This window comes from Hippocampus zosterae, chromosome 2 (genome assembly GCF_025434085.1).
Source record: "Hippocampus zosterae strain Florida chromosome 2, ASM2543408v3, whole genome shotgun sequence".
NCBI lineage: Eukaryota > Metazoa > Chordata > Actinopteri > Syngnathiformes > Syngnathidae > Hippocampus > Hippocampus zosterae.
Window position 1 is genome coordinate 12,060,496 of NC_067452.1, and position 26,754 is coordinate 12,087,249.

General features: G+C 42.5%; 1 protein-coding gene across 3 annotated transcripts; it reads left to right on the forward strand.

The window, feature by feature from the left end:
• Window positions 1-4,108: 4,108 nt before the first annotated feature.
• Window positions 4,109-21,476, forward strand: tasorb (transcription activation suppressor b). Of its 3 annotated transcripts, none has more exons than XM_052057933.1 (23): window positions 4,109-4,531; window positions 6,017-6,162; window positions 6,352-6,444; window positions 7,548-7,620; window positions 7,711-7,802; window positions 7,880-8,014; window positions 8,083-8,207; window positions 8,295-8,326; window positions 9,404-9,509; window positions 10,340-10,443; window positions 10,576-10,685; window positions 11,524-11,596; window positions 11,711-11,785; window positions 12,023-12,832; window positions 14,238-14,539; window positions 14,634-14,736; window positions 15,724-16,574; window positions 18,108-18,230; window positions 18,388-18,547; window positions 18,617-18,725; window positions 18,855-19,033; window positions 19,125-19,259; window positions 19,792-21,476. In XM_052057933.1, the coding sequence occupies exons 1-23, from the start codon at window positions 4,231-4,233 to the stop codon at window positions 21,048-21,050; spliced, it is 5,496 nt and encodes a 1,831-aa protein (XP_051913893.1). In that variant the 5' UTR covers window positions 4,109-4,230; the 3' UTR covers window positions 21,051-21,476. The 3 variants fall into 3 exon arrangements, with proteins under 3 accessions (XP_051913893.1, XP_051913894.1, XP_051913895.1); XM_052057934.1 differs by having other exon boundaries at window positions 19,795-21,476; XM_052057935.1 differs by having other exon boundaries at window positions 12,026-12,832.
• The last annotated feature ends 5,278 nt before the right edge of the window (window positions 21,477-26,754 follow it).

Here is a 26,754-nt window from a genome sequence, read left to right on the forward strand (position 1 = left end):
TGGGTTTTCTCCGGGTACTGCGGTTTCCCCCCACATTCCAAAAACATGCGTGGGAGGCTGATTGGACACTCACAAAAAATTGTCCCTAGGTGTGAGTCTGAGCGTGGATGGTTCTTCGTCTCTGTGTGCCCTGAGATTGGCTGGCAAACGGTTCAGGGTGTCCCCCGCCTACTGCCCGAAGACAGCTGGGATAGGCTCCAGCACCCCTTGCGACCATGGTGAGGATACGGGGATCGCAAAATAGATGGATGGAAGAAAACCTCTATTTGTCTCACAATGGACAAATTCCCAATTTACAGCAGCAAAAATATAAAAAATGGGTGTGTGGGCAGGAGCTGCTGTAAAGGCAGCCACTTTGATGTGAATGGTTAATTGTTGTCTCCATGTGTGCCTCGCGAGTGACCGGCGACCAGTTCACAGTGCTGTCTGCCTTTCGCCCGACTCTGTACAGGATAAGCGGTGTTGAAAATTGAATTTATAATTATTATTCATCGTACTTGTGTCACACAACCAGCACGCAGCCCTGTTAACATAAAAACCTTTTTAGCATGGTAGAAGAAGAGGAAAGCACTGAATCACATGATATGCTGGACTTCAAAAAATTAAATGAATGGATACAGCAAAGCTATGTCCACTCTTGTCTTTTTCACACTTCCATAAAATAGTTAGCCTTAATCCAATGTCTCACTTTACCTCATGCAACACTGTTATGCATGTGAACCCGACGATGTGAACAGAATAAGACAATTATTTTTTACATAAATAAACTCATTCACTTGGACAGCAGTAACAGCTAGCTAATAAGCTAGCTTCTACTCAGGATTTGCAACCCTGTTACTGTTATTACAGTGACAGGTATTGTAAACACCAACTAAATTAAGATAAGATAACTTTTATTTGTCCCACACTGGGGAAATTTGCAGTCTACAGCAGCAAAATTGGAGGGAAGAAAAAAACCCAAGTGTTTCATTGCACAAAATAAAAGAAAGAACTGTACACAGTTCAATAAAAGTGCAAAAGATCAAATATAGCATTAGCAATACAGTATATTTGTAGAATAAATATGATAAATTAGCCATAGAATAGAAAACACAGCATAAGGTGGCTTTGCTATTTATAATGGTTTCAGGTTTTCACGTATGTTTATTCAGCAGCTAAATGATATACGGTACTGTAGTAAAAATTGTACCACTGGTATAAACTGAGTTAATCAAGCCTTTGACAGTGACTTCCCTCTTATTGATGAATATTTAGCAGAATAATTCAATTCAATAATTTAATTTCAAGAATTTTGAATCTAAAATGTCCTCCAATTCTGGAATGGCCCATATAGTAGTACTGTATATTAGGCATGATGTACAGTATACAGTAGTTGGAAGAAAGTTGAGGAAAGGTAAGGTGTCTTAAATTCTTTAACTTTTTATAGTTGGTTATTGCATGTTTATGTTGTTGTTGTTTTTTAGCTCATGCAAAAACTCCTGTCAGTCATTTTCCTGTCAGACTACATGTACCTGTAGATGCAAATCTGCCATTTTACCCTCTTTTCAGTTCGAACATGTAAATAAAAGTGGGCAATATTGTGTGCTTATTTAATGTGTGTGTGTGTGCGTGTGTGTCAAGTTAACCAAGATATCAAAACAGGTATTTTATTTCAATTTGAAAGTAACAAATAAATAAAACAAAATGAACCCCCCGCCCCCCAAAAAAGCTAAATAAACAAACAAATAAAATGAATAAATAAATAACCAAAATAAACCAGTGTGCCTATTAGTACATTTCAGAGTCTGCATTTTATGACGTTTGCGTGAAGGAGTTGTTTCCGAACCTCCACATTGACCGTAATAACCCCCATCCCTCACCCCAACACACACTCGGGCGCAAACACACACACACAAACACATGCTTCCACAAACACGTTCACATGACATGTTTGCGTTTTTCCAGTCACTTCTCCCTAGTACATACCTGTCAACTTTTTGGAGCGCCAACCTGTATAAACTACCCAAAAAACCCTTATAAAGAGCAAAAAAATCCATAACATACCAAAGCATTTTAAAATAACGGCAGAAAAAAACACAAAATTTTCAATTATATTTATTGTAGATATCCATAATACAATGTCTGGCCGAAGTATGCAATGAATACTCTGCTGTTTTCAACTAGGAACCACGTGATTTACTGGAAAGTTACCGGAAATGAAAGCATTCGAGTAGACTTGCACCATTCTGGGCAAAAGCAAACGGAACTACCAGTTAGGGGGAAAAAAAGGTATGCTTCCCGTCTCGAAAGATGTCCCCCTGCAGATGGCGTCCGTCGTCTTTGCAACTGCCGTTCAGACTGGACACCAGGGATCTCAAACTGTATTTATGGGTGGGGCTGGAGATGGGGTCTGGGTTTGTGTGGGCCGCATCAAGTATAGCACGGAAAAGAGTTTTCATGTCTCCGAGGGCATCTCCAATCTTCTCAATTTTAAGTAAAAACAGTTCAGAACATTAAGGCCTCGTCGCCGGCCGTCTCCTCCTGTGCTCAATACTTCTTCAGAACATGAACAAAATGGTCACAGGTTATCTCTCTCTCTCTCTCTGTCTCAGCTCCCTGGTATATTTTCCATACTCCTCAGCATCAGCATGTCTTGTTGAGTAATGTCTGGTTTCTTGAGCACCGCTGTGACTGAGTGACAAGATTTAATATGGCCTTCATTCCACTTGGTGTCACCTCAGAATTACATGTGCCTGAGCTATGGTAGCCCATAAGTGATTTTTAAAAGAAAAAAAAAACATGCATGGCAACAACACAGCAAAAAAAGATGGGGGCCACACGAATATTACATTTTGATGTCAAGTGGGGGTTGCAAAATGACATCCCGTGGCCCGCAAATTGCCCCCAGGCCACTAGTTTGAGAGTACACCGTACAAAGGTCTAATGGGGGATTGGCCAAACATTTTCCCACTTCAGGACGTATAGATAATATTTGAAGGAAGAGAAGGGTGCATCATTTTGTGGCTTAGCAATGCTAAAACCCAAACCGTGGTAGTGTTTGCTTACATAGGCTAAACAGTTAAATGTATCCATTCATTCATTTTCAACTTATCCTGATCAGGGTCACAGGGAGTGATGGAGCCTATCCCAGCTGATTACATGTGAAAGGTGGACTACACTCCGAACTGATCACCAGTCAGTCGCAGGGCACACATAGAGGTGATCAACCATTCACACCCATATCCACACTGTTACTGAGTGGGAACCGATCCCACACTGACCACACACAAGTGAGGCAAGTGTACCACTACTCCATCAGCGACTCCAGTCAATCTATCAAAAAGAAAAAAAAAGTAGTCTTAGTTTGGTGTTGGTGAAAGCAAAAACTTATCAGCATTATTGTCATATAGTATAACCTTCAGTATATATTTCCATTTATTCTTTATTTATTTGACCAAAATCAATGGTATCTTGTAACATTCAAATATTTTTCAATTTTAAAATAAAAACTCTTTCATATTAAACAGCTTTCATACAGAAACAACCCAAATAATTTTAAATAATATTGCAATGTTCAACTTAATTAATTAGAATGAATGTTTTTTTTCCATTTACTGTAGCATTGTAGCAAAAGATAGTCACACATGCAACAATAGAACACATATTAACAGCAACAACAGACAACCAACGGAACCACCTTTCATCCAGTTAAACATAGAACCTTGAGAACCTTAGTTAAGAATAACCTGTAACAGGGTGTTTGGGCAGCCAAATGCATTCCTCACCTTGGACCAACACTGCCAGTGGCGAATGTAGACCAGGTGGGCTATGTCCTGAGCATGACCTTTGCTTTTTTATTTTTGTTTGTTCGTCACTATAAATGAGACCCTCGATCTTACATAAAGGTGAATAAATTAAATTGAATTGAATCGAATCAGTATAAGTACGAGGCCCATAAAGAGGTGGCAGCAAATGGCCCTCAGTCTGGCTTTTGGACACCCTAGTGGCCCAACGCTTCTCGATTCTCACCTGTCATTGGATTCGGCACTTCTTCTTTCTGACGTTAGGTGGCGCAGATTTGCTGGTATGTAAACACGGTGACGCTGGCGTAATGCAGTGGAGAAGAACGTCTACGTCATTTTCACAATGGCGGAGGCAGGCTGAGGAGCGGCGTATGTGTGTGAGACAAGAAGCTCGTATTCATTACAGGCTTACGTTGCATCGCGCCAAGTCGTGCACGGCGCCCCCAAAATGGCCCTAAACCCCAGCACGATGGGGAAAAGGGAGTCGGATTACAATGATATGGGCAGCCTACACCAGGAAGGTGGCGAGCCCCAGAAGATTTCAGCCGCCACCTCGGCCACAGCCAACCAAAATGGCGATCAGCCTGGCTGTGGAGACTGTGTAATACCCGAGCAAGAAGCCCCCGAGCGCCACAACAGCGTGCAGGCGGACGCCCGAAGCTGGAGCGGCTCCCCCACGCCGGGCCAGAGACGAGGCGAGGAGAGGCCACGGAAGCCTTTTCAAATCCCGAGGAAGAAAGAACGGAAAGGTGGTGCCATACCGCTGTTATTTGGAACAGAGCGTGTCCAGCTTTCGAGTGGAGGTTCTGCTGCTGCATGTTGCTAGCCTGCTAACTTGCTGACTGCTCGCGCTAACTGACGAAATGCTCGCCGTCCGAGATCGAAACAGTACTTTTCCAGTGGAATGCACACACAAGTCATTTGTTTTGGCACGATGTAACATTAGAATGGCAGCCTGCGTGTCTCGAGTAAGTGCCAGCAGCGTTGCAGTGAAGGTGCCTTCAAGTTTCTTTTTGAGAACTGCCCTTCCAAATTAGCCTGCCCACATTGTTTGTGCCGTTGACCTTTTACTGGTCCTCTTGACCTGTCGGGTTAAATATTGCAACTGCGGGTGTCGGTCAATGACACTGACCCAATTGATTGGGATGAAGTATTCTTCCTATAACTTCACTGTGAAGATTGTCATTCGAGCTGAATGGAGATCCAAATTTCTCTTTGCAAGTCCAAGACACATTATCAACACAGATTACCCAATGATCTCAGAACATATGAAAGTATAAATTACTCCCACAGGCTGTAGTTGTCACAAAGCTCCCACCAGCTCTTTGTGTATACTGTACACAGAAGGCTTCATCAATGTGGACATATTTTCTCAAATTACCATCTGTTTCATGTGAAACTGTCAAGTATCATGCAAGAAGCTGAAAGCCTTGTATTTTACCCATAACTCACTCTGGACAAAGCAGGAATCATAACACTGAGTCCGGGGTTTAAACCTCTTTGCTGTGTTACTATGTGGTCGTATCCAAGCTTTGTTGGTTCCCTGTTCCATTTGACGGTTGTATAGGAATCATCTCCTCAAATATGAATGAATGAATGTTCGAAAGCGTGGTTGAAATGACCACCTCAATTACATTATAGCACACCAAGAATTTAGAAAATCTAATGATGGGTTTCGGAGAAATTGAGTTTTTTGTGTCTGAAACCGTGGCCTTTTTGGGGAATTTTGTGCGCTACCACCAATAGAAAATCTGGTCCCAAAATGTCCTCAAAATAGAGTAAAACAGTATAATGTCATGATTTCTTTACATATCTCCTTGAACCTTAATAGGTTTTTACGGGCCAAAAGTTTGAGGGGCTCTCCAAGTAGATGAATCAAAATGACTAAAACCTTTCAAACGCCGTCACCTGGCCTAAAATTCATCTTGAATTATGCAAATAGAACATTTGTCAGAAGCAGTGAGTGCAGTAAAGTAGTATTTGGACTTTTGTGATCGATTTTCCCTCCCATCAATTTATTTGTCATGATGCTCAAGGCATTTGAAGTGTTCTGTCCATGATTTTTACAGAATCATCCAAACGTGGCCACTTTTCATGTCGCTACTGTGAATGTGAAAGAAAAAAACATATATCTATACAGGTATAGATATATATATTGCAGCCGTTTGTTGAGGAAGAATCTCATAATACTTCTCTGCTGCATGCTAATCCCCTTTTTCTAACTTTGTGCACAGGGTTGTACCAGCTTCTGCCACCTGACAGCCGGGAATTTGACGACCTTGTAAAGCTACTCTCCTCTTTTTACCTGGATGTGTCATCGAGAGGAACGTTCTCCTACAGCAAGGCCAGGCTCATTCACAACGAGCTTCTGGAGAAGGAGGTTAGTCCACCTTTCAGATCAGGTTCCACTTGTCACAATGTGTTCGGTAGAAATGTGCGTGTTTTTAACATCACAAAAAGCTGTGTGGACAGATTGTAAAAATTAATTAATAAACCCTGTAATCTTAGGTGGACTTCTTTTGATACGTTTGTGATGTTTCGATTTACTCTTCTCTCAACTGTGTTTCAGTTCATCGAGAAGAGGAGAGAGATGAAGCAAGAAGGGCGGACAGAACAAGAACTGACAGAATCGTACTGCTTTTTATACCCAGAAAAATCCAAGGTAAAACACCTTGGGATTTTCTTTCTCCACTTTCTTGTTCACACATCAGGGGCTGCAAAGGGGACAAGGAATGTTTGTTGGCACGATTCCAAGCTTTACATTCCCTTTGTGGGGTTGCATGTTATGCAACACTCAAAATTGTCACAATAACAGGACTGTAAGTGTGGCGCGTCACCACCTAAGGCAGCTCTGAACAACTCAAGTTTGCAATACGTTGCAACACCCACTTCTAGTTAACTAGATGAATCTGTCACCTTAGAATAAAGCATTGTGCAAAATATTTAAAGTACTTTCACTCCCACAATTCTTGATATATGTCAGCTTCTATTGGTTGATAGAAAACCTAAGTTATTGAGAGACTTGTAGCTATTAACCTTTACTGCACTGACGGACTATCATCTGTTTGAAATGCCCGACTGTATTTGAATGCACCTCGCGTCTCTGACCGCAAGAGGTGTCAATGTTTATAAGATCGCGATCGCTTTGTGCAGGTTAACAGCTTGAGATTCAACCAACCATATGCATCTTGTGTTTTACAGCAGTATTTATACTTGCGTATTTACTACTAAAAATAGACACGTGCGGGTCGTGAGAGCCTCAGTGACTTGGAGCGTGCTTGATGGAAAGCTGTCCTTTATTAAGAAAATGGTGCTAGTTAAGTTAGATGGCCGTTAACGTCCAGATTTTGCAATGTATTTATTCAATTTATACAGGAAGGATTTAACCTGACGCTTGTTCCACCTTCTGTGTGCCGTTTGAAAGCGTCTTCACGTTATGTACCGGTATTATATTAAAACGTGGACACATGCTGTGTGACCAGATGATTTTTTTACAAGCACACCTGTAAAAAAATGGGAGCATGAGCGAGCGTAGTGATCAAACCTTCGAGTCCTGTTTAACAACCAATCCACATCAATTGGTTGAACAAAAGTTCGATAGCTTAATACTAACTCGGATTCCCAAATGCCATAGATAGGCTAATGGAAGTAGCGTTGATGTTGTGGTCAATGGTCTACCTTTTGTTTTCTGTGATTCCACTGCTTTTACTGTTGGAAAATGAGAATTTTTATCTGGTGACAACAATGTTCCCATGACCGTTTTAGCTTCAGTGGATCTGCGAGAAGGGTTTGTCCGTGGGACACTCAAGGATAACAACAGTCGGAAATGCATCAGTGGGTAAGTGACATGACTGCATAAGCGACAGCTGCTTGCTTGTATACTCCTCTGTGAAATTTGTTTCTCAGTCCAGTTCCTATTTCATTGTAGGTGTATATCTCTCCAAATTCTCGGATTTATTACAAATTAATCCCTTTGAAGTTGGTTCAGCTGGAGACATGATCATTTTTAAAGTGATGAGGGTCAGTATTTCCTTTTTACCATGCTTCTTGACATCTTCAGGGTCCCAAATCTCACGGTGGCTGTTTTGTCTTTTCAGGGAAGAGTCAAGCATATCCACGAGAATATGCCAAACAACGCGAAGGAACCGGCAACCAAGTTTGACTGTCATTTGTCCAAAAGTGCCAATCGGGTTACGTCCTTGCTGTCCTACAGAGCGTTTGAGCTCACACAGGTTAGAGACGCGATCCGCAGCCTGACTCCGTTTTCTGGCTTCAACTGGACTGTCCTTTTGTCTTCCAGCAATATTTTTTCGAATTTGCATTTGATGAAATCAAAGCACGCCCCAGGCAAGTGTGCCCCTATGCTGTGGTTTGCTTTCAATACAAAGGCAAGGATGCTGCAGCCACTCCTTTTTCGACACACAGGTAAAACGTTCCTTTTGAAAAACATCTGTAACGTCTCCCCTAGGGTCTTTTATTTCTTAACAGGCTTTGTGATTCTCTGTTTAATAGGCTTGGTGTTATTTCCTCTGAAGGAAGTCGAGGTAATATCTGTTTGATATTCATGAGTTTGTAATAGACTCACCCACGAATAATTTGGTTTTTGTTATCTAGACTGTGAGTGTTAGAAGTTTGTCATATTTTGACCAGAGTGACTACACTTTTTAAAATTATCTTACTCTGATTACTTATGTGGAATCGATTAAACCAAGGATGTATAGTCCAGATAGCATCTGCACACTTCCAACACGGTGCCCGCATGTCCTTTCAAAGATTTACAAGGCCAACGGCAAATTTTCATCAGAGATGGATTTATGTGTCCCTAAACATATTTTTGGCACTGATTAAAAAAAAACAAATGTCTATAGTCTTATCTAGCGGATCAGGTTTTTGAGAGATTTTCTTTTTTTTTTGCTTTGAAGTTGAGCAGTATGTATTTTGCCATGCATTGTAATTTATTGCTTTCATGTTTCCGAAAAAAATCCACCATTTGTTGAACCTAACCCATAATTCATCAATATTACTAAATACAATTAGCCAAATAACGCAGTCAAGAAGCATGTTGGGTTACTTTGCCTCTGTGAGAAATTTCCTAAATTGTCCATGAACTCTGGGTTTAATCTCAATAATATAACAGGGATTTTTTAAAAATGGATAATCCAAGAATTCTGCTTTAAATGCCCCTTCTTTTGAATAGAAGTGGTACACTTGCAGATGAGGCAAACGCATTTTCGAATATGACATTGCTCTCTAATTTTTCTTTTCACCCTTTAAGTTACGTAAATCAAAATAACTAGAGTAAATGGGCAACTCAGTACCAGTAGCTTCCTTGAATCTTTCAGCTACTGAAGCAGGTGAAGGTGCATTTGTTCTCACATCTGTGTCAGATGTCAATTAATTGTCCTGTATCTCAGTCACGCGGCACATGTTAGATTGAGGTCGGATGATAGACTGATGTCTTGAGTTTTTGTAAAGCCATGTTCTCTCGAAATACCCAATTCAAATCACCGTAATGTCCGCCCCTGCGCTAAACTGTTTTAGAGCTGAACCAAAGTCTTAAAATCTGGTCTCGCTCGCTGTTCAATTTTTAAAGTGATGACCCGCATTTGATGCAATTGCAGGGCGGCACTCCTATTCTGTGTGGAGTGGTCCACTGGTAACCAAGGGCCATGAGTTGTTCCCGATCCGTTTACGATCATCTTCGCGGGCCTACCTTCCTTTCAAACTGTGAGTAGACAACATATATAGTGGAACCTCGCTTTATGCATTTAAATCGTGTTGTCCGTTGAAATGAATGCAAATGCAATTAGTCTGTTCAAGTCTGAGACTGACATTTTTTCTTTGTTTTTATCACTGTGTGGTTAGTATTAACACTGTTGTTTGGAGTCAATTTCTGTGCAATGTCGCAGTATTTTCATTTACAGTACTGTTTACATTCACCATGGAGACAGCAAGTCCAAAATGGCAGCCACATCCCATAATGTTGCATTGTGGGAAAGCTGCTTTGCATTGCGCAATGTGGCAGTCTAGCTGTATCAGGGGACATTTATTAAGGCCCTCACTATCGAAACATTTAAAATGAATTATGCTATCGATAAGTTCATTGATTAAGGCAATAATCTGATACCATTTTATTTTGCATTAAAGTGAATTACAAAATGTTTTTTCTTCGATTAGAGTTTATTCAACAATCATAGTTGTTCTATTATTATTTTTTAAAAAACTAAACAATTAAGCAATAACACACAAGGGGGATTGATGTGCCGACCAACGGTTTGAAATTGATTCAGTTACTGGGTCGGTTATTGTTCTCCAAAGTAAAAGTAGATGTAGGCCATGGTCGTATTTTGATTAAACACAAAGATAATCAGCCTGCTCTTGTGAAGGAAGACAGAAATCAGAGAATTTCGATTTTTATTAAGCAAACAATGGCTCTGAATGATTACGGTACTTGATTTTTAAAATTGTTGTCTCTTAATCGATTCATTGTTTAGACCTCGAGTTTATGCTATTAAAACTTTGGTTAGTAAAAATGGAGTGTTGCTTTCATTTGACAGTCCCGAGAAGCTTGAAATGAATCAAGGCATGTTGCTTGAGCAAGTGAAGAGAAAGATTCCTGCTGTGCTCTTCGCTTGGGACACCTATAGCACATCACGGGAAGGTCAGCAATGCACAGATTCTGCAAATGTAACGTACAATAATGTGGGTGGTGCGTGCTATGAGAAATTTTGATAAGGTACACGACAGGAAGCTTGTTACTTTCCATCCCAACATGTATTTTGCTTTGTTCCAGTGGTGAAGTATGGGATGTCATGCAGCCTTTTTGAGGTTACAGAAGGAAAAGGAAAACCGACCAGTGGCAGTCTGGCGGCACTGATAAACAAACTGGAGAAAGACCGGATGGTGAGTTACCCTAATCTACCTGGGAGTCTCTAATGTTGCGAATCAGAATATGGTATTGCCTCCTTCAAATGATGTTTTCCAACATGATGAGGACTTTTACTAGCCGTTTTTTAAAGTAAAGAAGCTAACGCTATAGTCTCGACTCTTTACTATTTAAAATTTGTTGACGGTTAAAGAGACCGAAAGTAAAAAAATAAATAAAAAATTGGCAGTCACTGTCTCAAAGCAATTAAGCACCACACACATTGACCGACAGGCTGCAGTGTAAAAACGTTATCCGCCGCGTAAAATATACTGTTCTGTATCATTTTTTAAAACTGGAATCACAAAAACATTGAACAGTGAATGGCCACAAAGAAGAAGAAAAAGGCGTAAAAATGGATACCTTCAGGGGCTGCTGGCAATTATTGATTGCCCCATTCCCTGACTGCATTCATGGACTTTGACCAGTGGGAGTCTTATGTTCCACTGGTACATGTCAAATTATAAATGTAGTTGGCGTTTTTTTTTTGGTGAAACCTCGTGTATATTTTTGATCGGTTGTTTCTTCTGAAATGTGGCAATGCTGTTTGCCGACGATTCAAATGTTGAATCGCAGCAAAACAAGTGACTGATTGGCCACTAATGAAAACCTTACATACTGCTTGACCATTCAGTTTGGGCCACGTTGCTTGCTGTGCAGCGTCTCTTGGGAAAGCACTACCAAAGGAAAACAGTGCCAGCTTCTAACTCATATGGAAATAGTCAGAAACAGGCTCAAGTTGTTTGATAATGACATACAAGCTTTTCCTTTTTATTTATTTATTTTTTTAACTGTCGTGTCTACCTTCTAATGTAGGTGCTGGTGAAGTCCCTGTTTGACCGAGGCTTTCTCTTTCTGTTGTCCTCAGCACAGATGATGGAGTCCAAAGGTGCCCGCAAGCATTTTTTTTAATTGTTCTCTCATAATTCTCTACTCTGTTTGCCTCCTACTTGTTATCCCCGATGAGGTTCACGCTTTTTAAAAGTTTCTGTTTCTTTTGCAGAACGGCGAGGGCGGGTTGAAAAGAGCCTACAAGCAATATTCCTCTTTCACGAGTCAAGGGCCGTTTTCAAGTATTGTGAGTTACTCACCATCATTTATATTTACCGTAATGTGAGAATCTGGATAAAGCTCTGACCAAGTAATGGAATGCCAAACTCTTGATTGATGATTGTGTTTACTTTTGTAGTCAGATTTGTCCAGGTTATTTTAGGTTTGATCAAGGAACGATCCTGTTGAAAGCTTCAGTCATAAATTGATCGTAAACGATCGGCTGATTATGATCCCATATTCTTTTTGTTTTTGTCTGTCGTAGCAGCCCGACTTTCCAACCCAGAGCCATTGACGGCAGGGCCACACACCAACTTCCCATCTATGGAACGTTTCATCCCTGCCTTGCATTATGCCTTTTTCACCTTGCGCCCAAATGCGGGCAAGGACCCAAGTTCCGCTGTGGAGCGACAAGCCACGGACTATTTAAGTCGGATAGACTCGGGAAGAGTGCGGCCATTTATCTTGCCTGATTACAAATACCATGTGGATGATAGGCCATATACGGTTCCTTTACCCAGACCCAAAGGGAACATGGAAGCCATACTGCGTTCTTACATCCACAACTCATCCAACTACACTTTACCCGTGAACAAGGCAAAGGACATCATTGAACGGATAAGCAACCCTCCACCTGTCGCTGCCCCGGTCTCTACAGAGTACAGTCCGGTTTCTGACTGGGGGGGCTCAGACCGCTCTGAGAGACTGTCAGAAAGGCCACCACCAGAACAACGCGCGCAGGAGATCGCGGCTTCAGACTCCAACAAACAGGGGCCAGCGTTGGCCCATTCAAACGGTGCGCAGTTGCAGCACGAGTCCCACACTGAATCCCAGCCACAGCCACAGCCACTGAAGGTGCAGCTATCACAGAGCGACTACGACAAAGACAAAATGACGCAGTTACTGAAACTGATCCAACTCCACAAGAGAACACTAGTCAAGGATCCTGGCAGGGAAAAAAAGGATGGAGCCTGTGATTCCAACAACCTCAAGAGGAAATTTGAAGGCGATGAACGGGGAGACAAGAACAAACATCAACGCACAGATCTGTTGAGCAACGGTGAACCCAGCAGGGGTGAGGAAAGATTTGTGATGTATATATTTAGTGTCTTTTTTACCATATTGGTGAAGGAGAATCATGAAGTTTCACAACATAATAGAGACTCCCAGTCAACATTGTGGGGTTTTTGTTAACTGTACTTCGAGCGGTAATTGACATGCAGCAGAAGCTTAACTTTGTCGCCAGTCCACACAAGTCATCCAATTCTTTGCACTGCACATCCGGAGTGACTGTTTTCTGGCATTTTATGAGGTCTTACAGCATTACTATACCTGCGATCCACATAATTTCTAGTCATTTTAAGTGCTTTTGTGTGTGCAACCATGTTTTATGAACTGACCCCCTTTCTTGATATACGTTTTTGGAAATGGTTTTGTGTGGACAGGTTTTCCGGGTTGTCACATTCTTGATTGATTTTATTTCAGCGAAATTGATGAAACGGCATCAACGATCATCTCCCCCTTGTAAATTTGAAAATAAAATGTCATTTATTTCATAGGATGTAACTTTCTTAATTCTAACAAATTGTACCACTCAAATAAACTCTAAAAATAAGATAATTCACCGGGGGTGTTCAAAGCTCGAAATAGGCAATTTGAAAGTCAAAATATGCATTTGTGCTCCAATAAAACACATGGAGTAACAAAATGCACCATGCGTGTGTGCGCGCGGCCCCCTCACTCTCACGCTGACTGCTACTTGCTACTCTCACCCCCACCAAAAACAGCATTGTGTAATATAAAAACAATGTCACCATTACTGTTCCATTTGACAAGCGCTTTATAGCTTTGGAGTATTTGTTCACTTTGTGACCTTTAAGAACTCAGGAAATGAAGCAAAAACATATTTTTACCCGATCCCTGATCAGCTAAAAATCACGTGAGCGACTCAGATTTTTGATTATGTGGTCAAACTAATATACTTTAATCGTTATGGTATATTAGTATTGTATGTTGAAAATTAAGTGATCGTTTATTCACAAGAGATTCCTCAGATTTGATTTGGACTTTTTATATCCCCATAATATTTTTTAATTACATTTCAGTAGTTGGTTTTTTTTAATCAACTTGGCTATGCCAAAAGACAATAAAATGCATTCAGAGCAACTTGATTTAAACTGAAAAGTGTAATTCTGCTTGATATTGCCCCACTGAATGTTTTTAGACAAGAAAATACAGTTTGCTACTCCTCACAATGAAACAAACTGTTGATTATGTAAAAATCAAACAAATTGATCCTCCAAATGACAGAGCCCTTCTCAAATGGAGCCAAAAACTGCTCCTGAAGGGGAAAAAGTTATTTTTGAGCCATGGCTTTTTATTCATGTTTGTGGCACTTGGATATATGCACGGTTGACTGTTTAAAAAATGTATATATTCCCTCCATTTTTTAATGCACACATTTTGTTCTTCCTCCAAAGGGGCACCAATGGAAGAGACTGGAGAAGACGGCGGCCAGAGTGAAAATCTGACCACGGTAATGGAAAGCATGGGTATCTATGACACTGACTTGAGGACTTGTGGCAATACCAATACAACAGCAGTTCATGAGACCCAGCGTCTCCTCAAGATACTGCTCTCCACTCTCAACAAAGCCGTTGCTCAGGGATCAATATCTGTGAAATCAAAACACAGTGGACTGTCAACAAGGGTGGAGACTGCTGTTCCGGCCTCCGATTTTAGTAAACAAATTGAGCCTGCATCACAAACTAACTACACGGAGGTGAGATGTGAACTGTTGATTCTGACATTTATTACCCTACAACACAGCTTGGTGTAACCCTTGTCAACTCAGAATGTTTATGTTCTTGGTTTAGGTGGACATGGACTGTAGTCCCGGAAGTACTTTTAGCGCAGGCTCTCCAGTAGACCAAGCTCAAACCTCAGCCAGTACAAGCTGTGCCATACCCACAAATGAAGGTAAATGAATTCAATTGTAAAATTGTGCATGTACAATTGTACATGGTTTTCCTGCTCAGGACACCATCACAAGTTGTGTTTTAAATGCAGCCTTTCAGTTGGAATGTTAGGGTATTTACATCCAAATCAGGTGAACCGCGTAGAAGTTTGAGCAGTTTGTACAATTTATATGCCCCCTGCTTTTTATGGGACTCATAAAGTAATGCGACAGTAAGCTGCTCCATGGACAGCTGGGCATGTATGACTGCCAATGGAACTGCTTTCCTTGTATTTATTGATGATGGGACTGCTGATAGTAGCAGCAGGATGAATTCTGAAGTGTTTTGGGCAATCTGATCATCTGCTCATATTCAGTAAAATGATTCTGAAGTGATTGAATGGCGCTTCACAGTGCAGACGGACAAGGGCCCAAAGCATATTGCGACAGCATTCAAAGAGTTTAATCACAGAAGTGGACTGTTATACGATGACCAAAGTCAATCACTGACATGAATGCGATTGAGCATGCGTTTCAATTGCCGAACACGCAAAACTGAATGGACTCTGTATGCCTCGAGAACAATTAGTAAGTAAAATGAGGCCCCGGCAGAGCAGCACCGGGGATGAATTCCAGCACTCTTTGTCATTAGAGACTTCATACCATAATAAACTGCTAAGGATTATGTCTGAGCACATAGTGAGCAGTTGGAAAAAGTTAATCTCTGAACCAACTCTAAAAATGTGAAAGTTAATTTGGACCATCACTTTTTGGTTTCTTAAAAAGTGGAAGCCGCACCCAGTATTATTTCTATAACATCAACCAGATTTGCATGTAAATACCCTGAAGCTGAAGGTCTGCAGTTTAAGCACATCTTATTCCTTACACTGCAAATCATTTGCGGTGATGATTCGGGCCAAAACGGTAACAGTTTTGTCCATGTACCAATTTTCGGACCTGACTGCAATTATCGGAGCATTACTGAGAGTTTCTACTCTGCTCTTCTCCAGAAAAAATCCAGTCCTTGCCTGAGGCTGAGCCTGAGCCAGAGGCTGTGACGATAGAAAGCCTCGATTTGAAGATGCCCTCTGCGATTGATGTGAAAAAAGGCGCACCGACGTTATCATTGGCAGAGGAAGCTCCTTTCAGGCCCTCTATCAGCTTGGACACGATACTTAACCAGGAAATGCACAGCCTCACTTCTGACATTAAAAACATCATGCAGAGCCATTGCATCACTTACACCTTACAACTACCTCCGCGGCTACCTCTGCCTAATTCCTGGCAGAGCAGGAGTTGCTTCTCAGACTTTGTCAACCAGCACGTCACTCCTGTCTCCATGCAGGAGCATGTCGAAGCACTTAGTGGGCAGTTGGAAAAGTTGATCCCGGCCCCACCTGGTTCACCCAAGGTCTCTTCCCCGGAGCCACCCGAGGCGATCGCAGATTCACCAATGCCGTCATCAGTGCAAACTTCCAAACCTGAAGTACAGCCCCCCCAGATGAACTCTTCTCAGAGTAGTAGTCAAGGTCCTGTAAAAGAGGCGATAGAAAGCGTGGCTAAGTCAGTTCCTGTTTCAGCAGATATTGTGGAAGAGGCTTATTCTCCCTCCCAGATCCCCCCAGAGTCATCAGCGAAATCGCCAAAGTCTATTTCTGCCACGTCCTCGGGCACTGTTGCTGGACTCGGCACTGCCAGCACTGGTACCGGACTCATGTCGGGCAGCCTCATCGGTCAATTAAAACCAGAAGTTTTCAGCAGCTTGGTGGAAATCTTTAAGGATGTCACCAAGAATACAGTCAAGTTCTACATCTACTCTGGGGATGAGGGCGAGGAGAGTACAGTCTGCAAGGAGATAAAGGTACAACGCTTTCAAAAATAGTGGTAAATGCCCCTTTCTCATCTAATTCATTGGACTGTAAAAGTCGGTGTCAGGTTGCATTCAGGTGGTCATCAAGGGTGCAGACGAGAGCCATGACAAGGGTTGTTTTATAAAGTGTTACCGTTTGAAAACAGAGGTGCAAACTAGGTCGTGTAAAAATTCTGTGCAGTTGTATTCTATTCTATTTAGTGATTCTCAGACATTTTACACCAAGTACGGCTTCAGAAAATACTGCTGCACCACCATAATGACAAACGGTAAGATGGCAGACCAACGTTTTCATCTGAATGTAGAGGTTTTATTCTACAAAAGTAATTTCCTGTGTCACATTATGGCCAGTTTGAACATTACTGCTGACCTTGGATTTTGGGTGGTGGAAGCGGGCGACCGACAACTAAAAATAAATAAATAGATAAAGGCTGGATGCATAGGTTCATTCTATGAGATTGGCAGTCAAAAAGTAGCTATGTTAAATTTACCTTAACAGTTCACATTTTGTCTAGAAATTTCAACAGTGTGGAATTGAACTACTAAGTTAAATATCAACTTCCAAAATGTTGTTTGCAAGTATACACAGATTGTCAGTCATTTTGGAAATTCTATCATCATTGGATGTTAGTCAGATGCAGAGAGCACTGATTAAATTCCTTGTTTTGGAAGGGGAACATTTTCAAAGATGGAAAAGGTTTATGGGGCTACAGAGCTGTCAAAAAGTGGGTATCCAGGATCAAAGATGAAGAATATCCAAGCCACCTCCGGGACCGAAAAAGAAGTACCGCAGAAGGCCATCTTCAGCGGTTAATCCTGGAAATGGTTCTAGCATAGAACAACTAAGTCATAGAATATAGCACAATTGCAATTATCGGGGCGGCATGGCTAAGTAGTAGAGTGGTATTCTGCCAACTCAGATGTTGAGCGTTCAATCCCCATTGCGACCTTGTTGAAGTGTCCTTGAGCAAGATACTGAACCTACAGTTGCTCCTGATGTTGCATCATCAGTCGGTAAGTGAGGGAACAGTGTCAAGCACTTGGACAACAAAAAGTAGAAAAGCGCATAAGAGCCCCGCCCGTTTACTGACGACATCGCTGAACTTCTTGGAGTAAGGCATGGATGGAAGTGCTGCGATATTGTGAGGGAGCTAGGCTTTACAAAGATTGGTGACAAGCGGGTTCCAAGAGAACTTAGATATGTCCACAAACAAGCCCGTTTTGAAGCTTGTTTGGCTCTTATTGAGTGTCACAAATGTGACAAAATTATCCTCAACTCTATAGTGACAGGCGATGAGACCTCAGTTACACTCTTTTGAACATGTATCTTGGTGGTTCCCCTTCCAAAACAAGAACTTCAATCACAGCTCTTCGATTCGGACGAACATGCAATGATGACATCATTCCCAAAAAGGCTGACAGTACATACAGCTATTCATGAGTGATGGGTCCTTACGTTGGCAGACACACGCATGTTGCGACAATTCCTATTAGAAAATAATGATGTTTTTGCTTGTCCTGAAGGAATACTTGAAAAGTCTTGGCAACAGCGAGTGCACCCCGCAGATGTTTCTGGAAAACAGCAGCAGTCTAGACAAACTGCTTATCATCATTCAGAATGAACACATTGCTGCAAATGTGCACAAGGTAATGTTACATCCTCATGGTCTCAGCTGCATTCTGCATTTTATTTTTTTTAATAGCACTACTGACCCCCGTTAGTTCTTAAATTTTTTAAATATCGCATTCATCACTGACGTGGCTTGATTATCACACTAAAATTGCCCTGACCTGTAACTTGTAGATCCCAGCACTGGTGTCTTTGAAGAAGTTGCCTGCTGTGAGCTTTGCTGGTGTCGACAGTCTGGACGATGTCAAGAACCACACCTACAATGAACTGTTTTTGTCTGGAGGCTTCCTGGTGTCCGACGAGTTTGTTCTTAATCCTGACCTCATCACACAGGGTTAGTTCTTGTTCTTAACCCATCATTTGTTTTGGCCAAGTGTTTATTTTGGTTATTTTTTTGTCTCAGATCGCTTGCAGGCACTACTGAAGTTCTTAGAGGAACAAAGTACCCCCGAGCAGCCCTGGCAGTGGAAGGTGCACTGCAAGTCACAGAAGAAGCTTAAAGAAATGGGCCGGTCAGTTTGAGCTCATCCAAACCCAAACCCATCCCAAAGAACAATCCTTGGGATGTGTTTCTTTGGCCAGCTGTGAGCTTTGATGGAAGAAGAACGATGTGGAAGCTGACTTATTGTATTGTGTCACAGGTTGAACACCAACGCGATGGGGCTACTCAACCTTCTGACAACCTATCAAAAGAAGCACCTAGTAGAGTTCCTTCCCTACCACGAGTGTGACGCCCAGTCACGTCAGGCTCCTGATCTCGACTGCCTGATTAAGCTGCAAGCTCAGCACACACAACAACGTCATCTTATTTTCGTCACAGGTACTTTTATTTTGAATTGAACTCAAGTGTTGGAATATGCAAGATTGCTAAACAGTTTTTATTTGGAATCATTTTATTTATTTTTTCCCAGAGAGGCCCTTTGAGATGTTCCTTCAATATTCCAGGAATGGAATAATGATAGCAAGCATTGATGATATTATGAGTGCTTTCCACAGCCTTATTGGGACCATCAATCAAAATGAGCTCCCAACACCGCCCTCTACAGGTGGGTACTTCCATTGACCAGCGGAACAAGTCTTGTTCTGTGCTAGTGTCCTTTGTATTCGGTTTAGGGCTGCAACTAACAATTATTGTAATAATCGAGTCATCTGATGGATTCTTTTTTTTCCCCAGTGAATCGTTGACTCAGATTACACACAAACATAAATTGATTATGATTTAGTCACTGCTTTTGTGTCTGCACCATGGCAGAAAATAGGCAAAAATATTGTTCATTGTTTTCCAAAGTAAAAGCAACTTTCATAGAGCACCACAGAAATCTGATATTTTCTGTTGAGAGTCTGAAATCGGTATTGTTGGACAATGAACGACGTCTGAACAATTAGTTGATTATCAAAATACCAGTCGATTCATTTGAAAATAGAACCGTCGTCAGTTTATTCTTAATTGTTGTGCCTCTAATTCTGTTTGGCTCACTCATCAGTCTTGTATGCAGACCTGCACATTAACTTTTTGTTTTGTTTTATTTTCCTCACTGTCACCCACATTTCTATTTTGACCCCCTACTGTCTTCTCAGTAGTGAACGATGAGTGCGAGGGAGAGGAGGACATGTCGTTAGACTCCGATGGTGGTGTGACGCCCCCTGTCGTCGAAGGCAAAGAGCAGCACCCCGAAGCGGACACAATGATGCCACCACAGCCGCCCCTCCCAAACATGGAAGAGTTCCGTCCACCGCTTCCCGACCCTCATGCGACCCCTGATGGAACTCCGCCGCAGTCCGACTACAGCGCTCTCAAAACTGCCATCTCTCAGTTCAAAGCCGCAAACAAGTTAGGCATCAGCTCCTCAGACACGGGAAGCTCGTCTCCTGGAGGTTTCCCCGTCAATCCCCACCAAAGTTTTTTGTGTCCCTCTGCCTCGTGGTCTTCCTACACCGGCTCGTCCAGTTATGCAGCCTCCCCGGCCTATCCCGCCTCACCCAGCAGCAGCAACCAAGAACAGGAGTACCGCCCCCCAGCCACAGTTCCGGCCACGACAGCCCCCCCTACTGTCAACACCACAGCAGGACCTCTCGCCAATCTGGCCTCTCTCCCGTTAGAGGTTAAACCCCCTCCTCCGCCTCACCTCATGATGCTCGGTCACACGTATGGCTCGGACCCTGCAGGACCTGGAGTTCCCGGGACTCCTCCCCTCACCCCTTCCCTACCTTACATAGACAACAGTGACACAGTCAAACAAAGTTACATGACTGGCATTCCCACCAATGCTAGCTGTAGCCCAGCACAACATGCGGACAGGACGCTTAGCGGAGCTGGGGAGGGGAATTGGAGGCCGCCGGGGACAAGCACTTTTCTGACTGCAAGCAATCAGGTTGCGGTTACGCCTGGCCCAGTGGACCCCACTGTACTGCCTAAGAGCGGGGAAGGCCTTGGCGGCATCAAGGCCACATGTCAGAGTGGCAGGACTCAAGTGAATTGCACTGACAAACCAGGTGTTCCTGTGGGTGTTCCCACAGTAGCCACCAGAGGGGGCTCAGCAGTCAGACCTACACTTCCTCCACAGCGAATGTGTATCATGGGTTTCGGCAATGTGGGTGGCGCCATGCCCGCACCGATGAATCATGGGCCTATGAGGGGTGCTGTGGGTCCTGGGCCATTCCGGGGGAGAGGAGTTCCTCGGGTTGGACTCTGGCCACGACCGGGACCGGGGCGAGGACATGATCGAGCCGATGGACCTAGAGGGGGTCCTTGCTCTTGGGGTTACCCAACAGGAAGGGGTGGGACCCAAAATTACTACACAGACTACACATACTCTCACAATTATGCCCCTGAGTAGATAAGCAAGTTGTTGTAAAGGACAACACAAACATCATACTCCACAGAACTGGCTGAATGTATATATATTTCCTTGTCAAATAAAGATCCTGGTTTTCTACATTAATAAAGATTGATACAGGCAGTGCCGAGTGTCCTACTGTCGCGTGAACTGTATGTATGCACTCTTTCTATGTGAACTGTGAAGGCACCCAGTTCAAACCACTATATTTATATTTGCCAACAAATGCTATTGGCCTTTCAGATTCTCTGAATTTACCCTGTAATTTCTGTTTATCCTGCTTTTGCAAGTTTATGGACAAGGGAAAAGGATTTTTTTTAATTTAAAAGAATAATCACGTGAGTGCAATTTCAATTGCTGTTTTTGTTTCCCTTTATTTTATGCAGTTGGTTGTCCTAAATTCTGTGAAATAAAACATTTCAAATATTGGTTGAGTGACAGTGTTGGGTCAAAATGGTGTTCAGCAGACCGTCAAAAAGAAATGCTGTGTATGTGCAGTAAATCACAGTGGTATGACTGCATTCGTATAAGAACGTTATTTCTAAACTCAATGCAGATGGAGTCTTATCGACAAGGTAAAGTAAAAAAATAAAATATATATATATATATATATATATATATATACAGTGTGGTATGGTCGCTGCGGCCCCACTAGTCTGAACACTGTACAGTATTCTGATAAATATTTAGTTTGTGGAGCATGAATTAAGCATTAAAATCTGCCCATTTCTATCCATCTCGGGTGGCAGCCTTTCTGCCGCCTGTTTTCTGAGTTCGGTTGTGTGACCCGAGCAAGCTGAGATATGTCATTTTCAGTCCACAGCAAATAGCAAAATGAGAAGGATAAAATGGGTGGATTTTGCTGCTTTATTCATTGTACACCCATGCAATATTAATCAAAATAGCATGTTTAGACGAATAGAACTGCATAGAAAATACTCAATTTTTGAACGACAGTATAACATTTTTAAGCTGACTTCCTCTTTAAGTTGTATGAGCTATTCTACTAAATTACTCCAATTTGAATTATTTTATCCAAAACGGAGTGATTGCAAAGAAAAAAAAACAATCCTTTGTGACCGTCGATGACTGCAATGGAATACCGTAAGTTTTTGGAGCGATGTGCTATAAATTGGTCACATCTGTGTACTATTGAGAGCAAGGCAGTCTGCAGTCGCCCCAATGTTTTTGTTTGTTTTTTGTTTTGTCAAGATGCCAAACGATTGCGGCTTCAACTCAATACATACGCCAGGGGGCGGCATTTCACTAATAAAGAAAATAGGTGAAACGTTATCAACCCCAGAGCCCATTTTATGGAGTACTGCCGTCACGTTTGGCAAAATAAACCCACAGTCTCTTATTTGACTTTATTTATTTTACATACACGTATATATTTAATCGCATTCAAATTGAGCAGGTGAAAACATAGCAGTGAAGTGACTCCCCGTCACCGACAGAGCTCACCTGATGTCAAGCTATAAATAATCACGCAGACGTATATTTATTTGGAAATAATATTCATTCATTCATTCATCTTCCGTACCGCTTGATCCTCACTAGGGTCGCGGGGGGTGCTGGAGCCTATCCCAGCCGTCTCCGGGCAGTAGGCGGGGGACACCCTGAATCGGTCGCCAGCCAATCGCAGGGCACACAGAGACGAACAACAATTCGCACTCACACTCACACCTAGGGACAATTTAGAGTGTTCAATCAGCCTGCCATGCATGTTTTTTGGAATGTGGGAGGAAACCGGAGCACCCGGAGAAAACCCACGCAGGCCCGGGGACAACATGCAAACTCCACACAGGGAGGCCGGAGCTGGAATCGAACCCGGTACCTCTGCACTGTGAAGCCGACGTGCTAACCACTGGACTACCGGGCCGCCCTTGGAAATAATAGTTAATCATATTGGGATATCCTGATGGTGGAACGGTGCACTCGCCTGATTTGTGACTGGGCAGCGTGAAAACGGTTCCCACTCAGTGACGGTGTGGGTGTGGAAAAGTGGCGTTAATTTCAGGGTGTAGTCAGTCAGCTGGGATCGTGCCCAGCGCTTGACCCTGCTCAGGACAACGAATTGTTGGTGATTTTTCCTCATAAGTCAAGCCTGCTTTTTCCGTAGCAAAAGGTAATGCAAATGTATTTCTCGAAGAAAAGCCCATTTGATAGTTGTTGTCTTGTTCACATTTTAACACGGACGAGTCGTTTCGTGAACACTGGACTTGTGTTCATAGTTTTATTCATTTCCGTAAGTTGATGGGCCTTCTGTTCATTCAATCAATACTCTCTCTCTTCTTTGACTCAATTAAGCCACATCACTTACCATGTGCAACTATGTCATGTCCCTCTGTTGGTCTTTTACTAACACTGCAGTTGGTTCACAGCACATGGTACGTTTTGTGAAATTTCCCCTGAAACAACGACAAACCAGTTCTGGTAATATACAAATTCTGGAAAATTTTCATCATAATATAATATTGATTCTGGTTTGATTCTTGATTGGAAAATTCTTGTAATTACTTCTTGAATAATGACAAGAATAAAGCCAAAACAAATATTTGTTTTAAATGTAATCATGTTTCTTGTTAAAATCCATATCCCCAAACCCAAATGAACAAGTCACTGAAAACTACTTTTGTGATTATTTTGTGAATATTTGTGAATTAAAAACACACGAGACACTTTTACATGGAAAAGCTTCAAATGTAAGGCAATCCGCAATTAATCAATGAATGACTGAAAAACCATGGCCAATGGAGCTGGCGCCACATTGGGAAGGGTCTTATTGTCAACTTCATTTGCTTCTTGCTGCTATGCTGGTTGTCCCCATTCCCGTTTAATTTGGTCAATAAGGTTTATTCGAGCAAGCTTGGCTTCAGAACTGAGGGGAACAGCCAATTGATGATTGATGATCCAAACAATGGATCATCGTTCATCCAAGCTTCTTCATTGAAATGTAGAAATGTGTCAGGTTAGAGAGAAACAGAGAACAGCGGCTGCACAGTTTTGAAAATTTGTCTTTTACTCTTAGGTGTTGTAAAAAACTTTTCACGGGAAACACTTGTGCTCAATGCAGCAATGGCACCAAAGACTTTGCATAACTTTACACAGTTTATGGCCAAACAACCAATCATGGCCAGTTAGCCACGCCCACCTCTGCCAGTTAGCCAGTCAGAGCCCACACATAAAGATTTGTGAAATCTTAAGAGATTGTTTATCAGTAATAAACCACACGAAGTAAGGGAGGGTGGAGGGGAATTATGCGTTTAACAGTTTCGATCGTACTGTGTGAGGTGTGCTCCAATAACCTCAACACAGCACACCAAACACATAAAGATTCTGTTTCTTCACCAATTTTGAATCGTGTCGATCAGACAGAAATCTCGCGTGATCAAACATGATGTAACAAAAATGATGAATAAGAAATGTAGCGACAACCATGCAACACAAGGCACAGCACATAGAGGATACGCCAAAGGAGGCAATAATGGTGTTCTTGGGACATATATTTATTTATTTTACAGAAAAATATCTAACTAAAAAGAAGAAACGGGCATAGGGGAAAATTGTGTCATAATATTTCATATTTAAGATTGGCGGCCTCACCCATATCGGACTCTATTATCAGGGCACATTCAATCTTAAAGCACCTGAAGCCACAATTTTACATGTTAATCTTATAAAAATGGAAGGTAACCTGGTGTTTGTTGTCTTTGTTGAGGAAGGGCCAACCTTGGGACAGAACCAAGCCACTTACTTTTATATGTGTACCAAAAGACTCTCCAACCCATTTCTATGGATTGATTTTAAATAACCGACACAGCAGACACTGATTTTCCTGCCTCGTCATTTTACCTGGAATCACCTCAGGGTTCTGCCCCAACCATGAATTAGGTCCCGGTGGCTGTTTGAAGGTAGAAGCGGTTCCACAATAATAAAGTGTGTGCTTCCCTGTTCTGCATTCTGTTGATTGCGCAGCCTCTCAACACTTGGTACTAAGACCCACTTTTCAATCTTCAAAGCCTTTCTGTCTGGTCTGCGAAGTGATCTACTCTGTGTTGGGACTTTGAAAAGTGTCACGACTTGATGTTGACTGTGCGGCCACTCCACTGTTTGTCACTGAGCCTGTCAAGATCCATTTTAAAAGTAATTTCCCACCGGTCCGGTGGTTCAGTGTGCTGTACTTGGGCGCCATCGTGTGTGACGCTTTAACTAACAACGTGGGCAAAGCATAGGTCCTGTATCACGTTCTGAAGCTCCTCATACAATATATTGTACCGTATTGCTTTAATCCGTAAGAAAATGGAGTGTCACTCAAGCAAAACGCTGCAGAAAATGAACAGTGGCAGGAAGAAATCAGAAGAAATGGGGATACAGTATATTAAAAGGTGGTGCTTGTGCTCATTCATTTGAAAGAAACTGGCGCGGTGGGGGCGGCCCGGTAGTCCAGTGGTTAGCACGTCGGCTTCACAGTGCAGAGGTACTGGGTTCGATTCCAGCTCCGGCCTCCCTGTGGAGTTTGCATGTTCTCCCCGGGCCTGCGTGGGTTTTCTCCGGGTGCTCCGGTTTCCTCCCACATTCCAAAAAACATGCATGGCAGGCTGATTGGGCGCTCTAAAATTGTCCCTCGGTGTGAGTGTGGGTGTGGATGGTTGTTCGTCTCTGTGTGCCCTGCGATTGGCTGGCAACCGATTCAGGGTGTCCCCCGCCTACTGCCCGAAGACGGCTGGGATAGGCTCCAGCACCCCCCGCGACCCTCGTGAGGATCAAGCGGTTTGGAAAATGGATGGATGGATGGATGGCGCGGTGGGTACGTTACTTACTTATATCTTACAACAAGCTTCACTATTTCATCCACAGGTATAAATGAAATATAAACATGGTCAAGTATGTTTGTAAAACACAATATGAGTTCTGTACATACTTTATTTCTGTTGTTTGATGGTGCTTTGTAGGTGTTCATAATCCGGCGCTCGCTTATAATCCGTAAAGGGATTTTTCACCTGTGTGAAAGCTTCTGTGTCTTTTGATTGGCTATAATTTGCCACACCGCCACATCGCGCATCTGCGACTCAAATTTTTAATCGATGCCAAAGCAATGGCCACTTATAAACTCTTCTGGCAGAACAACGCACACTGTGCGAGTGGAGTTCTGGCACATCGCTCGGTGTGCCGTGGCCCTCAGGAAAAGCTGAAGCGCCATGTGTTGTCGATTTCCATCTTGATGTTGCTACACCTTCCTGTCAGCTGTCATCAGTCCTCTGCTGGGGAAAAATCTCCTCTTTCAGGTCTTTTTCTTTGCATTTTTGCCCTCTACTATTCATCCACCAGTTGTCATCCTTGCCTGCAAATCTCCAGCTTTGAGCTATGTTCATCTATCTCATTGCTTTTTTCATGTTCTCCCCCAGTACTCAGTTCATTTTCTACCTGTCATCCAATTCAGGGTCATGAATGTGCTGGAGTCCGTCCGTCTTAGATGGCTTCGGTTATACAGTACTCTCAAGGCATTGAATCGATTGCAAGTAGTCTTTTGTGGTTGTCTTCTTAGGCGATGTTTCGCTTTCATCCGTGCAAGCTCATAGACCAACAACCATTCACACACATACAATCAGTCCACATAAGGATAATTTAGGGTCTTCAATCAACAAAAATTGCATGTGTTTGACATGTGTGACTCGGTAAATAAGAGTCTGTAATTTATCGA